The 16,916-nt window shown below is 35.8% G+C and overlaps 1 protein-coding gene and 1 pseudogene across 2 annotated transcripts in view; one reads left to right on the top strand and one right to left on the bottom strand.

The window, feature by feature from the left end:
- The window catches only part of MALRD1 (MAM and LDL receptor class A domain containing 1), a 538,747-nt gene that overhangs the window by 20,774 nt on the left and 501,057 nt on the right, over positions 1 to 16,916 (top strand). The window contains exon 2 of the mRNA XM_037738994.1: positions 1,906 to 2,046. Within this exon, the coding sequence (XP_037594922.1) occupies positions 1,906 to 2,046 (141 nt within the window). The remainder of the gene's footprint in view (positions 1 to 1,905; positions 2,047 to 16,916) is intronic.
- LOC108305208 lies at positions 14,310 to 15,149 on the bottom strand (annotated as a pseudogene). The gene has a single exon (XR_001825612.2). The product of XR_001825612.2 is annotated as a Parkinson disease protein 7-like (transcript).

Genomic DNA, 16,916 nt, shown 5'->3' with positions numbered 1-16,916 from the left:
AAAAAAAAAAAAAAAAACTCAAAGGTGAGCTGGTGGTGTTAAACATCAGTGTTTTATTTTATTGAATTGTAGCGGCTTCAGGCAGAGCAGGGCTGACTCATAGGTAGTGCAGCTGGGGCCATGCTTTTGGGGCGTTGGCAACTGTAGTTATACCCATTGTTACTTACATGCAAAGTAAGGAGCAGGTTAATGCAAATTGAGGGCAGGCCATTTAGAAATCTGTAAAAAGGGAGTGGTAACTTGCGTGATTGCCATGGCATTTGCAAACTGTCATTGCCATGGCATGTGCAAACTGTCATGGCACTGGTGGGAGTGTCTTATGCTAATGAACAATGAGAGCATCTAGGGATTGCTTTTGTAGCCATCTGTGGGTTTCTGCCAGCTTCTTCACTGCATCCTGACTGGACCAGTTCCTATTTTGGTCAGCAGGGTTGTGACCAGAAGACAAGTCCTACCGTTCTCCTACCTCAAAAGGACCATCTTTACAGTTATTGAGGACTACAACCTGGGGAGGGACCATTTGTGGTTGAGATAATCTATTTTTAAAATGTGACATTCATAGACATTGGATAATAGAATAAAGTCCTACATGGGTAGATATTGTGAACAACCATGTGCTCGAATTCTTCTGTTTCTCCCTAGCCTCTTCGATCACCCAGAGAAAGAGTCAGAAATGTCTTTGTTGTGATTGAAAACACTAAACTTTCCTCAAACACTGAGATTCAACCATGGGGTACTGTACTTAATTTCAGGAGTATGTCTCAGCCACCGACGGTTGAGTTTCCATCAGAGGAACCCCTGTGATTTGATCTGCTCAAACCTGACATTCTGATATGTCTTCATGACATAAAGATGGAAGTTGAGTTTTAAGATGTAACCTAAATAATAATTCCTTATATGTTATGGTACCTAAGGATCGTAAAGTAGAATGGTTCCTTGCTATCCATGGATAGCAAGTCTGTGATATAAAATAATGTATTTGCATATAACCTATGCATATGTTCCTGTATACTCAAAGTCACCTCTAGACAATTTATAATACCTCAGACAATACAAATATTAAAACTATGTAAATAGTTGGTATACTGTATTGTTTAAGAAATAACAAGAAAAAATCTGTATGTGTTTAGTACAGATGCAGTTTTTTTTCCCCAAATATTTTTGACCTGCCATTCATTTAATCCACAGATAAGGAACCCATAGGGAAGGCCAACTCATTTTTTTTTTTTTTTTTGAGACAGAGTGATGCTCTGTTGCCCAGGCTGGTGGGGAATGGCACGATCTCTGCTCACTCCTGCCTCAGACTCCTAAGTAGCTGGGATTACAGGCATGCGTCAGTATGCCCAGCTAATTTTTGTATTTTTAGTACAGACAGGGTTTCATCATGTTGGTCAGGCTGGTCTCGAACTCCTGACCTTGTGATCCACCTACCTTAGCCTCCCGAAGTGCTGAGAATACAGGCTTGAGCCACTGCGCCCGGCCCCAACTGGATTTTCATATGTATTGTATCGTAGATCTTCATAGCAACTGCTTGAGAGACACAGAACAGGATGTTATTGTCCTAGTTTTGCAAGTAAAGAAAAGGCTTGCTATGGTTGAGTAGTTAAGCTAAGAAACTCAGTTAATGAGAATCAAAATCAGGATTAGGTTCTCGGTCTTCTGACCCTGTGTCGTGTGGCATTCTTTCTATTTGAACACACTATTTTTTGTTGTGGTAACTTATTAGAATATTGGATGCATAAAAAGCTTTGCATTAATCAAGTAGACTTAGACTTGTAAGGAATAATTTGTATGTTAACTTATGTTCGTCATTTTTTTGCTAAACTTTATTTTTCTACTATTGTCTTATTTTTTAAAAAGCCAAGCACAGTTGTGAAAACCAATCCCTCTTCTCTCTCTTCTTAGGCTCGAATTATGAAAGATGTGATTTTGAGGATGGGCTCTGTAGTATGGCTCAAAATCAGAGTCTGCAACCTAGCTGGACAAAGAGAAATGGGATGACCGGCCTGTCACTTCCATTTTATGATCACAATGGTGATAAGTCTGGTAAATGTTTTAAATTTATTTTCTCTCCTCTCTCCCTTCCTCTTTTCCTTCCCTCCTTCCTTCTTCATTCTTTCCTGTCTCCCTTTATTCCCTTCCCCACCCCCGCAATGTTTAATTAGGGAAGTGGAATCTTGTCTGATATTTACATATTAGTAGTTAAAATGTCTAACTTTATGCATTCTTTAACCAGTTTCAACATATTTATGATTTTAAAATATCACATTGGATTCTCATAATTGGGTTCCTGGGATTACAATAGGTCTATTTAGAAAATTAGGATTTTCCAGTTTTTCTTACTCTTTATGGAAATTATAAAATGTAAATGGGACAATATACCTCGATTATTTAGACAGTCAAATTTATTTTATTTTGACCGGACTAGTTTCAGCTCTGTCTAGTACCACTTGTTTAAATCAAGTTGACTAGAAAGCTCTACTGAAGTGCTCTCTAGCACTTTGAGGTAACTCTGGAGCCAGAAATTTCTTTGTTTATTAACTAATGAACTCCATTTATTCAACATTGGGTACCGGGTGTTGAAGATGCATCAGGGAACAAAAATGGACTCCATGCCTGCCTTTGTCTGATGGGTTTACACATGCTAGGAAAAGAAGTAACACATTTCCTGGCATAACTAGAAGCTAGTTATTTTTATAAGTGATACTTCTCTTAAATAAATTCAATTAAATGTTAAAATATGGTTATTGCCTGGAGGTAATTTGAAATAGGCAAATGTTCAAGCATTGAATATTAGTTTGGCAATGCTTTCATAAATATTACACATGTGGATTAGACTCCCTGGTCTGTCCCTCCCTAGCTGTAAAATCTTAAGAAATTAATTTTTCAGTCTTAGTTTTTACAACTTTAAGAAGGGGAAATAATGATGCTAAATTTTTAGGATAGTTATTCTAAGAAGTACATGAGAAATTGTTGATAGAGCTTATTATAGAAAACCTGGCACTCAAAGTAGATGTTGAGTCCATTTCTGAATAATTTTGGTGTGCTAATGTTACCTCTATATTGGTAAAATAGAGTTTCTTTCTTTTTTTTTTTTTTTTTTTTTTGAGACGGAGTTTCGCTCTTGTTACCCATGCTGGAGTGCAATGGCGCGATCTCGGCTCACCGCAACCTCCGCCTCCTGGGTTCAGGCAATTCTCCTGTCTCAGCCTCCTGAGTCGCTGGGATTACAGGCACGCACCACCATGCCCAGCTAATTTTTTGTAGTTTTTAGTAGAGACGGGGTTTCACCGTGTTGACCAGGATGGTCTCGATCTCTTGACCTTGTGATCCACCCGCCTCGGCCTCCCAAAGTGCTGGGATTACAGGCGTGAGCCACCGCGCCCGGCGAGTTTCTTATTTCGTTTGGCTTTGATGTCAAAAAATACTTTTGTTTAGAATTTGTAACAATATTTAGGAATCAGCCAGTTTTATTACCGAAAAGGGACCAGCCTCACAAATAATAACAACCACTAACTACAATAAAGGAAACTTTCATTACAGATTTATTTATGTTAGATGGTGACATTGAATCTTGCTCACAACCTAAAGGCCATTGCTTATCTGATTCCATATGTCTCTCCTTTAGGATCTCTTCTCTGTTCTTTCTTTTACTCAAAAGGTTTTTCATAGTACAAAGGTTTTTACTCTAGATTTTTGTCTGTGATTCTTACTGAATTCCTCTTGTTTGCCTCCTTACTGTGGAATTAAATAACTTCAGAAGACACTGTGCTTCCCAACTTTCTTCTCTCTCTCTTAACTTTCTGACATTTTCCCTCATTTTTTCATGCATATTTTTGATTGCCTAGTCAAGAGGTAAAATGGGGGCAATTCACATCAAAGCTGAGATCTTGTATAGGCAGACATCATAGAACAGTATCATCTGGGTTGACTTAACATCTCTGGAGTCAGACTAGATGGCTTTGAAGCCTACTCCTGCCAATCAGCTAGTTTTGTAGTCTCAGTTTCCTCATCTATAAAACAGATAATAATAACGCAAGCTGCACAGAAAAAAGAGACAAAATATTGCCTGGCATAACTAACTGAAGGCTGGTAACTTTGCTAATAGTCATGCATCTCTTACAAGTATAATTAAATGTTAACTTGTAAAAGTATTCTCTAGCAATAATTTTAAGTAAGCAAGTATTCTGGTTGTAGATATTAGCTGTTGGAAAATATTTATAGAAAAATGGTCTTTGAATCCTATCTTTATTCAAAAATTCTTATTTCATAAGTATTAGCCAATTTTTTAATTAACTTACTCTTGAAGTAATCTGCCAGTGCTCCAAAATTATATTTTTCATTATTTTTCATCATGTAATTGGTTCCTTGAGTGGCAAGTCTGAGAATCAGTTGGAACATTAAAAACATCACTGTTGTCAATATTTGAAATCTAGTAAAGCTCCGGGAAGGAATCATTAAAATGTACTGATTTTTTAAAAGAATGTAAAAAATAGATAAAGTAGTGTCACTACAACAAAATCAAATACATCTTCATAAGGATAGAAAAACTACTTTTAAAGATGGGAATACGAATATGAAAGTTTTAAATAATTCTGGAATTCAGTTGATATTCAAGGTAATAAAGGGATTTTTAAATGTATAATTCGCTTTAAGTCTATCAAAGATTAAAAAATAATTTATTTGAAAAGTTAACATTTCCCATTATGCCACAGATTATTATTTTCTAATTTGGGCATTTAAAATCAGTTTTAAATGGGGATATTAGAGCTTTTGTGATTCCAATCAATTGTTACATCTCAAATTCAAATATTATGAAACATGTGCACTATTAAACAGCATCTTACATTTTTATTTTCTTCTATAGTGTTCACATATATTGTGTTTATAATCTCTACATGTTATAAACCCTACAAATCAATATTATCATATTTGCTTTAGAGAACACTAAAAAGAAATTAAGAAGAAAATATCGTTTTATCATATTTGTTATTTTCAGTACTCTTTATTTCTTCTACCTGACTTTGTCTGTGGTATCGTTTCTCTTCCCCGTGAAGAAATTCCTTTAGTATTTCTTGTAGTGCAGTTCTGCTGGTGATAAATTATGTTCATTTATCCTCCTGAAAATGTTTTTATTTTGTCTTCATTCTTGAAATGTATTCCTACTGGATATATAATTTTTCATGGTCTTTTTTTTTCTTTTAGTGCTTTAAAGACATTATTTTGCTGTCTTCACCTAGTTTCTAATGTGACATCCACAATTTCATTTTTTTCTGTCTGTAACATATCTTTGTTGTTTTGATGCTTTCAAAATCTGGTCTTTATTCTTAGATTTCAGCATGAACATTTTAAATTTTGTGATACTCATGTTAACTAAGCTTTCTGAATCTGAAATGTACGCTGTCTGCCAATTTTGAAAAGTATTTTGCTCTTATTTATTCAGATCTTTCTTCTGTCCCACTCTCTCTTTCATTTCCTTTTTGTATTTCAATAATCAGTGTGTTAGACTGTAAGTCTAACATGCTGTTAGATGAGGTCTCACCATATATTTTGATCTTGTTTTCTGTCTATCAGAGTGCATAATAATTTCAATTGATCTGTGTTCAAGTTCTGTGATTTTTTTTGTCACCTTCATTCTACTAATAAACCTATCTAGTGATTAAAAAAGAAATCAACCATAGATGCTCCTTGAATTATCGTAGGGTTATGTCCCAAGAAATCCATCATAAATTGGAAATGCATTTAATACACATAATCTACTGAGCATCATAGCTTAGCCTAGCCTACCTTAAACTTGCTGAGAACATACACGTTAGCCTACAGTTGGGTAAAATCATCTAATGCAAAGCCTATTGCATAGTAAGTATTGAATACCTCATGTCATTTATTGCATATTGTAGTGAGAGTGAAAAACAGACTGGTTGTGTTCCTGTAAATATATATCGCTTTTGCACCATCGTAAAGGAAAAAAAATCCTAAGTGGAACCATTTTAAGTCAGGGATTGTCTTCACTGTATTTTTCAATTCTATAATTCTTAATTGACTCTTTTATTTTTTAGAAAAGTTCTCCGCTAAAATTCGTTATCTTTTCAGTCATAAGAATATTTTCCCTTACTTCATTGTGCGTAATTATAATGGGAGTTTTAAAACCCTTATGTGCATCATCTCCGATTTACCTGCTGCTGATTCCGTTTTCCCATGTATGATTATGTTGTCCCAGTTCTTTGTCATATAATTTTGAGTTTTATCCTGGATGTGTGAATGGCAGTTCTGAAATGCATTATGTATTCTTTTCAGAGCATGGTGATAATTTAAGAAGATGATTAAGTTGCATAGACTCAAACAACAAACTTTTTTTTTCTTTTTTTGAGATGGAAATCTTGCTCTGTCACCCAAGCTGGAGTACAGTGATACGATCTCAGCTCACTACAGCCTCTGCCCCCTGGGTTCAAGTGATTCTCCTGCCTCAGTCTCCTGGGCAGCTCGGATTTACAGGCCTGTGCCACCACTCCTGGCTAATGTTTGTATTTTTAGTAGAGATGGGCTCTCCATGTTGGCCAGGCTAGTCTCAAACTCCTGACCTCAGGTGATCGGCCTGCCTCAGCATCCGAAAGTGCTGGGATTACAGGTGTGAGCCACTGTGCCCGGCCTCAAATGACTAACTCTTGTTTGCTGTGGGCAGCAGTCCGAATATCAATTCAATTCCTCTAGGTTTAGCTGGTAGAAGTGCTCCCTACACATGCAGGTTTTCATTTTGGCAAGAGACTTGGGCAGAAATTGTACAGAGAACATGGGGCACTCGTTTTTGTTTTTATTTGTTGTTTTGACTTGTTTCTGGGTCTCTACTTTATAGAATTTATTTCCTTTCTTTCTGTCAGACCTGCTTATTCCAGGCTTCCCTTCCTAGTTCTTCAGGCCAAGGAGAGAGAAGCCCTTCTATCAGAATTTTAGCCTTGCACTCCACCTGCAGCTGCAGCTGGACCCTATGCCAAAGCTTGACAGAATTGAATTTGCTGTGATCCCATCACCTAAGTTTCCTATCCCTTAAAAATATGCCTCCTCTCTTTATCTCAAAGTCATCTTGTGGTCCCAGCTTAGAGATTTTTCTTGTTTTTCTAATGCAATCATTATGTTCATCACTGAGTTTCCCAGCTGAGTGAACACAAGCATCTCCTAAGCTGCTCTGTGTTGCCCTTTCTGAAGGGAAACTGAACCATAATCTGTTCCTAAATAATAGGTAGGCTGTGCTACATAGAGAGTGAGTTTGGTTCTTTTATTAAGAAGGAGCTGTAAAAGGCCAAACATGGAGACAAGAATCCCACATTCTCACTCTCTAGATTACATTCCTGCAGCCCCTATAGTCTGAATATCTGTTTATTTTTAAATCAGTGAAAATTTAATGTGCAGTTATTCCTTTTTATATTTACTTTGAAAACCCTTTACTGAATATCTGCATTGCTCCACATGCTCTTCCAGGACCTGAAGATATAAAAGTGAACAAGAATTCAGCTTTTGTCCCTGGTGAACTTGCAGGCTAGTGTCAGAGGCATAAACCGTAAACATGTACTTATGATAATATATTAAATGTTAAAAATAAGCAACCAGTAGCCATTTTCTTGTCTGCATGTCCTCATTTAAAAACTCACAATGTGACAAGGATAAGGTGTGTGTGCTTTACAGATGAGGCTTGGGAGCGTCTATATTGTTTGTTATCTGAGGAATTTCCATTAAACAACTCATCTACTCCAGGCGTCTGCACACTTTTCATTGAAAGGGCTGATAGTAAATATTTTTGGCTTTTTGGGCCATATGGTTGGTCCATGTCCCCAAAACTCAGCTCTGCCATCTACACTATAAAAACAGTCATACACGATACATAAAGAGTAAGCACAGCTCTGTTATGTTAACCTTTTATTTATAAACCTCGAAATGTATAATTAATATCATTTTTAGATGTTTAAAACTTTATTTTTTTGAATGTTTTCATTGTTTAAACATGTAAAAACCTCTTAATTCACAGGATATGCAAAATGAGGTGGCAGGTAGATTTGTCTGGGGGATATAGTTTGCTGCCCCCGTGTCTGTTCACAATAAACATTAATTGAGCATTTTTACGTCTGACACTATTCAATATTTCACATAAATGAATACAGAATATAATTCTTCCTCTAAGAACACAGATAAATTATAATCTTAATTTTAGTGGTGATGTTCACATTTATAAGAAACATAAGTGAAGCAAACTTTGATTCTGTATCAGAATCAGTGTATCTGAACTTTCAATTAAGGAGGAAATTTTGTTAGTCCTCTTTCTTTAAAATACTTTTAGTACTTACTTGTACTGAGAGTACAAACAAGATATGTTAACAAAATGGAATTACAGTGTCTTTTTTCACTTATTCCATTGGCACATTTTCGTCTCACTGCAACCTCCGCCTCCCTGATTCAAGCAATTTTCCTGCTTCAGCCTTCTGGGTAGCTGGTGCTACAGGCATGCACCACAATGACCAGCTAATTCTTGTATTTTTATTAGAGATGGGGTTTCACCATTTTGGCCAGACTGACCTCCCAAAGTGCTGACCTCAAGTGATCCACCCACCTTGGGCTCCCAAAGTGCTAAGATTACAGGCATGAGCCACCATACCAGGCCTCTTCCTCATTTTTAATATGATAGTTGTGTTATTTTAAAAGTAAAAATATTAAAATAATTTATTGTATATGTATATTTATGTGGTTAGATTTATATATGCTGATGATTATTGTTAATTTCAACACAAAAACTTTTATTAATTCCAATGTGTAAGACATCGTGATCATGTTGTGAAGATAATAAAGACTACAGGTTTATCATCCTTTATCCAAAAATCTGAAATACAAAATGCTCCAAAATTGGAAACTTTTTGAGTGCTAATGTGATGCCACAAGTGGAAATTTCCACATTTGACACCTTTGCTTTCTAATGGTTTAATGTGCAGAATACTTGTTTTATGCACAAAATTATTAAAAATCATTGTACACAATTACCTTCAGGTTATGTGCATAAGGTATATATGAAACATAAATGAATTTTATGTTTAGACTTGTGTCCCATCTTTAAGATGTTTGTGCAAATATTCCAAAATCTGAAAAAATCTGAAATCCAATACATTTCTGGTCCCAAGCATTTTAGATAAGAGATACTCAACCTGTATTAAGTTACAGGCTACATATCAGGGTGTTTGTGATCTCTTTGAAACACATACTTGGGAATAAGACAATCACTTATTGGGAGAAAGAAAAAGGTACAAAATAGGGCCTTGAATGAATTTCTCTAAGGCTAGAGACAAATTCTGACTCTAGAAAGTGGAAGAGCATTTGAGAAATACTTCAAAGATGAGTGGTATTTCAGTGAACGGAGAGATGAGAGAAATGATATTTCAAATGGATAGAACCACATAAGGACCAGGTGGAGATAATTGCAGTGCTCAGGTGATGACATAGAATCTACTATGACTAGAAATGACTGAAAATAAGGAAGATAGGCTGAAAGTCTATGTCACGAATGTCAAGAATTATGTCATCCAAAGGTTACCGATTTTGCTCATCTGAACCATTTCCTTGCCTTCTTTTTCTTCCTATACCCAAACTCCTTCACAGTTGACAATCCTATTTCTGCCACTGTCCAATCAGGCAGCAGAAATGAGAGACATTGATGGATGTTGTGGCAATGGTTGAGGAACAGTGTAAGGAATTTCAAGGGCATGCATATTTGGTACTTAATGATTCCTTCCGCTTCAAGCAGTATTTTCCAGAGAGCTTTAGTTTCTTGCACAGATTCTTTCATTTTTAAGGGGATACCGAGGTCCTTGATGTGTGTGTGTTTGTGAGTGTGCGTGAATTTGAAATGGGTGAACTATATGAGATTTTCATAGTTCCTCAACAATCTTGACATCTTTTGTGTATTGGATAATATATTTGTTGTATTTTTCCCCTTATTTCAAATTCAGAATTATATGTCGGTAATTGAATCATAGTTGATAGCTTACTTATTTGAATTAACTGATACCATATCCATGAAATTTTGCTATACAATATTAATAGTCAAGTTGTCAAATATCTTAGAGTACTGACGAGAGCTAAAAATGACACATTTTCTAATTTCTCTATTGAAAAATGGAAATATTTTTCTACCCGTCATTTGCTTTTTGTTTGGCAACAGATTTGTTTTTCCAGGCAGATGGCTTGATTACTTGTTAAATTTATAGATGGATATATTCTTCAAATTAATTTATACACAACTGAAAAATATTTATGCTCTACAGAAATACATAAAAATTCCATAATAGTATATTAAAATAAATATATTACAAATTTCAAAAGATATATCTTTTGAACCATGATCAGGGAATCAGTTGACTGAGTTTCTGTCAAATGAGAGTGATCATGATATTTTACTAATCAAATTGGTTGGAACATACCCTGTAGATGCTATTTCTCTGCATATGAACTCTGGGAACTATGATGAACACTCACTTTCAGTTTAAGCATCTTACAAGTGAATTAGGAAGCTTACAGAGACTCATACTACTTTAGGCTTTACAGATTTTGATCAATACCTTGGAATATTGCAAATGGAAAAAAAGAATCAAATATTGTCTGCTTAATTGTGGCAGGCAGATTATAAAACCTCCCCCCTCCCTGCAGTTTCCTATCCTCTGGTTATTCAATCAAACACTAATCTGGGCACTGCTGTGAAGAGATTTTGTAAACGGGTTACTAATCAACTGACCTCAAAATTGTAAGATTATCTTGGACTGTTCAAGTGGGCTCAGTGTAATCACATGAGCCGTTAAAAGCAGAAGTGGAAGGCAGGAGAGCTGAGGCAGAAGGGAAGATTAGAGAGATTTGAAGTTTGAGGACTTGACCTGCGTTGCTGGCTTTGGAAATAAAGAAAGGGGATCACAAGAAAGTAATACAGGAGCAAGTAAAAGTGGAGAACAGTCGCTAGTTAACAGCCAGCAAAGAAGCAGGCATCTCAGTCTTAAGGGCTGCGTGGAATTGAATTCCGCCAACCACTTGAATGAGCTTGAAAGCATATTCATCCTTAGGGCCTTCAGAAAGGAGTACAGGCAACCCACACTTCCATTTCAGCCTTTAGTGCATCTAAGCAAAGAACCAGCTAAGCCATACCGTGCCTGGACTTCTGACCTATACAAGCTGTGAGATAATACATTTGTGTTGTTTTAAGCCACTAGGTGTGTAGTAATTTGTTATGGAAGCAATAGAAAATGAGTACACTAACTTTCAAAGTTTTTAAGGAAAGAAAGGTTTATATTTTCTTGATTGTGTATTCTTGCTAATGAACGTTTGCATTAAGTAAAATCTGTCTTTTATTGGGTAAAGTGGAACAATCTAAAAGTCATCTGGAGAGTGGGTTCTACTTAAACACTAATCGATGGTATGATTTAGGGGCAAATCCCTGGGCTTGCTTTTTCTTTTTTACATGATTCTAGTTCCTCTAGTTTTTCATTTATATGTTTAGGTTTTTTTTTATTGTTACCCCTAATTTCTTTGCTTTCTTTTAGATTATGCCAAAAATTAAGGATCTGTCTTCCATTAATGCCACTTGCCCCTACTGTCCTAGCCTGTGTAATTTTGATAAAGTCAAATTTAATTATCTACCTCCCTCCCTCCCTCCCTCCCTCTTTCCTTCCTCCCTCCCTCCCTCCCTCGCTCCCTTCCTTCCTTCCTTCCTTCCTTCTCTTTCTTTCTACCTACCTACCTACCTACCTACCTACGTACTTACTTCTTTATTTATTTAGTTAATATGGTTGCTCTTGTTTTAGGTGTTGTATCTAAGAAATCTTGTATCTAAGATCCAAGGTCATACATTTATACCTGTAGTTCCCTCTAAGAGTTTATGTCTTATACTTAGATCTTTCATCCATGTTCAGTTAATTTTTACTATGGTGTGAAGTATCCACTTTTGCATGTACCTGTCTAGTTGTCTGAGCACCATAGATTGAAAAATCTGTACTTTCCCCATTGAATTATCTTAACATCTGGTCAAAATTCATAGATGTGTTGGTTTATTTTTGAACTCTCAATTCGATTGCTTTGATCTTTCTGCCTATACTTATGCCAGTATCACACTATCTCCTTCTAGGGAAGAGTAAATCCTATAATTTTGTTATTTTCTTTCAGCATTTTTTTGTCTATTCTGTGTTTCTTCCATTTCCATATGAATTTTAGTATTTTCAAATTTCTGCAAAAATGGTGGTTGGAATTTTGAGAGGAATTGCACTGAACTGGTAGATCAATTTGCTAACTGTTGTCATCTTAACAATATTAAGTCTTATAGCCCATCATGCATCATGTCTTTCCATTTATTTTTGTGTTCTTTGATTTCTTTCAGCATTGTATTTTTTTAAAAAAATTATTGTGCAGATCTTGCTTTTTGTTTATTAAGTTTATTCCTCAGTCTTCTATTGTTTTTGAGGCAATTTTAAATGAGATTTTTTTCTTAATTTTATTTTAGATTGTTCCTTACCAGTGTATAGAAATGAAACTGATTTTTGTTTATTGATTTTATATCCCATCAACTTACCAACTTATTGGCTCTAATAGTTTTTAATTAATTTATTTTTTTGGTGGTTTATCAGGATCTTCTTTATAGAAGATCATGTCATCTACAAATAGAGATAATTTTACTTTTTGTTTTCATTCTGGATGCTTTTTATTTTATTCCCTTGCCCAGTTGTCTGAGAGAAACTCTGGTGCAATCTTGACTAGAAGTGGTGATAGCAAACAGCCTTGTCTTATTCCTATTAGGGGAAATATTTTCAATCTTTTACCATTAGGTGTGATATTAGTGGTAGGTTTTTTTATATATGCCATTTATCAAGCAGAGCATGATTCCTTCTATTATTAGTATGTTGACTGTTTCAAGAGTGTTAAGATCTTGTGATACCTTTTTTTGCATCTGGACATGGTCATGTGTTTTTTTTCTTGTTCAATATGATATTTGTATTGGTTGATTTTTATATGTTGAATCAATTTTGCATTCCTAGGATAAATTCTGCTTGACCATGGTGAATAATTTTTTAAATGTGTTGCTTGATGTATATTCATCAGATATGTTGGTCTGTTGTTTGCTTTTCTTGCGAGGTCTTTGTCTGGTTTTGGTATTAAGGTAGCAGCGGCCTCATAGAATGAGTTGGGAAGTAGCTTTCCTTCTCTTCTGTTTTTTTATAAGAGCTTGTGAAGTATTCGTGCTGATCATTTAAATGTTTCATAAAATTTACTAGTAAGCCTTTCGTGCTGGAGCGTTTCTTTGAGGAAAGATTTTTGGTTACTGATTTATTCTCTTTACTAGTTACTGTCTATTTGGATTTTTTATTTCTTCTTGAATTGACTTTGTAGTTTGTGTCTTTCTAGAAATTTGTCCATCTAAATTGCTATCTAATTTGTTACCATAAAATTATTCATAGTATTCTCTTATAATTCTTTTTATTTATGTAAAGTTGGAAGTTCTGACCCTTGTTCACTCTTCATTTTAGTAAACTAAGTTTTTAATTTTATTTTTTCTTGGTTCCTCTAGTGAAAAGTGTGTCAATTTTAGTGATCTTTCCGAGAACTTCTGTTTCTTAAATTTTGTTTTGTTTTTCTATTTTCTATTTCATGTATTTCTTCTCTAACACTTATAATTTTCCTCCTCTGCTTGCTTTGGGTTTAGTTTGCTCTTATTTTAGCTTCTTATTGTTAACATTTAGATATTTCCTTGTTTAAATTTAGTCATTTACAGCTATACATTTCTTACTAAGCACTGAAATAACAGCATCCCATTCATTTTGATATGTTGTATTTTCATTTTCCTTTATTTAAAGTATTTTCTAACATCCCTTGTGATTTCCTCTTTAGCCTATTGGTTATTTGGGAGATTGTTATTTAAGTGTACATATTTGTGAATTTTTCTGATTTTATTCTGTTATTGATTTAAATCATTCTGTTATTTCTGGAGAACATACTTGTATGATTTGGATCCTCTTAAATGTATTGAGATTTGTTTTATTACCTAAAATATTATCTTTCTTGGAGAATACTCTGTGTGCACTCTGGAAATCAGATGCTCACAGTCCCCAAAATTCCCACACATTTGCTTCTTTTACTGTTTCTTTTAGTTATAGTTGTTTTGTTTGTTGTTAGTGACTTTTCCGAGAATTTTTTAGATGTCACTGTCTTAGTCAATTTTGGCTGCTAGAACAAAATGCCATAAACTGTGTAGATTATAAACAATAGAAATTTCTTTCTTTTTTTTTTTTTCTTTTTTTTTAGTTTGTTAAATGCCCTGTTTATTCTGCAAACAAGGCTAAGAAATGTATAGACACAATTTGTAGGTTGGAAGATCTCTGTGTAGTTATGACTTCACAACTATACTTCACAAAAGCAGTAATGAGGGCAGATTAGGAACGCATTAACCTACCATTGTTTTGTTCAGAGTGAACACAGTGAGAATAGATTCCTAAGGCCTGTTTCTCTAGGTGATTGTCACATTTTGCTGCTCTAGTCTTTAAGAACAAGTGGAGCCTTCACTTGAGCCGCCACCTCCTTGCGGTTCAGGGCTTCAACAATTGCAAGTGCGAACTCGAAGCTGGTCTCAGGCCCACGGCTTGTATGAATCAGGCAGTCCTTTTCCACCCGATTCTGAGTAGGTGTAATGACCTCCGTTCATCATTTTGTCTTTAGCAAGCGGATGTGTTGTAACTTTACTTCCAAAACCTATTTCATGAGCCAACAGAGCAGTAGGACCTGCACAGATGGCGGCTATCAGGCCCTTCCGGTTTCCCTGTTCCTTTAGTACCTCCTTCACAGTTGCAGAGTCAGATTAATTCTGTGCACCCAGATTACCTCCTGGTAGAACCACCATGTCATATGGTCCCTCTTGTTTTGCATCTTCAAGACTGGCATCAGGACAAATCATGACATCACGGCTACACTGTACTGGGTCTTTTCCAGCCAGACCTGCAACGGTGACCTTTATCCCAGCTCGCCTCATGACATCTACAGGGATGACGGTCTCCATTTCCTCCGCTCCTTTAGCCAGGATGACCAGAGCTCTTTTGGAAGCCATTTTTATGTTTTAAAGGCCTACACCAGGCTGAAGGTGGACGCCAGAAATTTATTTTTTATAGTTTTGTAGGCTAGGAAGTCCAAGATCAGGGCACTGGCACATTCAGTGTCTGTTGAGGGACCACTTCCTTTTTCATAGGATCATACTATCCTGCTAGGTTCTCACATGGTGGAAGGGGCTAAGCAATTGTCTAGGCCCTCTTTTATAAATGATTTAAATCCATCCATGAGGACTCTACCTTTAGGATCTACTCACCTCCCCAAAGTCTCATCTCCAAATATAATAACATTGGTGATTATGTTTCCACATATGAATGTGTATGTGTGCAGGGGCACAAACATTCAGACCATAGCAGCCTGGGACCAATAAATCTCTATGTTTTGCTGAGGGACTCTGTGTGTATGTTAGGGTGCACCTTCCATACTCACCCAAATAGCTGATAATTCTGCCTTAGTTTCCATTTCCTGCTTTCACAGAGCCTCAATATCAGCCAGATGTTAGGGCTTAGGGTGTTTTCCATTCTTTCCAGAGCATGTGCACAGTCCTATACATGCACATGTCTGGCTAGATTTGCAGGAATATGTTGGACCTTGTTAAAGTCCTTATCAGTGTCTCATTCTATTAGTCTATTATTTTCACCAACTGTTACACACTGCCTTAGGTGACTATGAAGTTATAACACTTGCTAGTAATTGTTTTCAACAAGCCCCTTATGTAGAAAAAGCTTTTTGGTACAGAGCAAGCCATTATTGTGGTGAATTTCAGATGGCCTTTTAATTGTGGTCTTTCAGGGAACTAAAAGAAAGGTCAAATAATGACAATTATTTGAGAATGAGGCTTTGAAAAAGCTCTAGCTCCATTTTACTCGTTCTTGTGGCTGCCAGGCTGCACCAGGAATGCAAGCTGCAATTTTTCAAAGTTGAATGTGGAGCTGGAGAGTGAGCAATGAGACGGGGGCAAGTTAAAGTCCATAAAGGCACCATTTTTTAAAACTGGTATTTTGCCATTTGTTGAATAAAAGCCCTCCAAATTACTACAAAACTTTGGCCAACTTCCAGAGTTCCAGACAAATTGATTCTGACATTTTTGCCAGTTTTAAAATGGATTTTGTTGGGGAAAAATTGTCAGAGGTCTTTATTCTGGCATTTTCATTAACAATACTCCTGTGGTTTATTATGTATTTTATGATCTCCTAAAGTGACTCTCAAAGTCCTTTGTCACTGAAATCAGACATAAGTCGACATGGCAGCGTCCATGTACACCTTGCTAGTAATGATAAGGGATTACTATTTGAGGATATTCTTTAAGTGATACCATTTTAGCAAATATTACCTGGTTCTGTTGAGCTTGCGAGCTTAATGAATAGGTATGAATCAAAACTTATGATTCAAAGGAAACAGAATTTAATAAATACACAGAAATCATCAACTTGAAGAGGTGTGTATCTAAGACTACTATTTGCTCTCTGTTATTTGAATGAAACTACATTTTTTTCAGAAATAAGCGCACTTTCCTATTTCCATAAGTTTTGACATTTTAACATTTGCTTCAAGCCTTAGATCTTGTTATGGTGATCATTTCCTACAGCCTGATTTTTTTTTTAAATGTTCTTGAGAACTGATATTATCTCACTGTTAAAATGCTCCTTTTTTGGTTCCTTTGAACCAATTGGTTACTCTGTAGCATGCAACAGGATTTATGTTTCTCCTGCTCACATTGAGCTCCATTAATCACTCAGAACTTGGGAAGTGGATGAAGTGCAAGGCTGCCCATCAATGGTTGAGGAAAGTGAGACCAAAAATTCTAC

The sequence above is a fragment of the Cebus imitator genome, unplaced genomic scaffold, assembly GCF_001604975.1.
Source record: "Cebus imitator isolate Cc_AM_T3 unplaced genomic scaffold, Cebus_imitator-1.0 Scaffold61, whole genome shotgun sequence".
In the NCBI taxonomy this organism is placed as follows: Eukaryota; Metazoa; Chordata; class Mammalia; order Primates; family Cebidae; genus Cebus; species Cebus imitator.
This window is presented reverse-complemented; position numbering and strand designations above follow the sequence as displayed.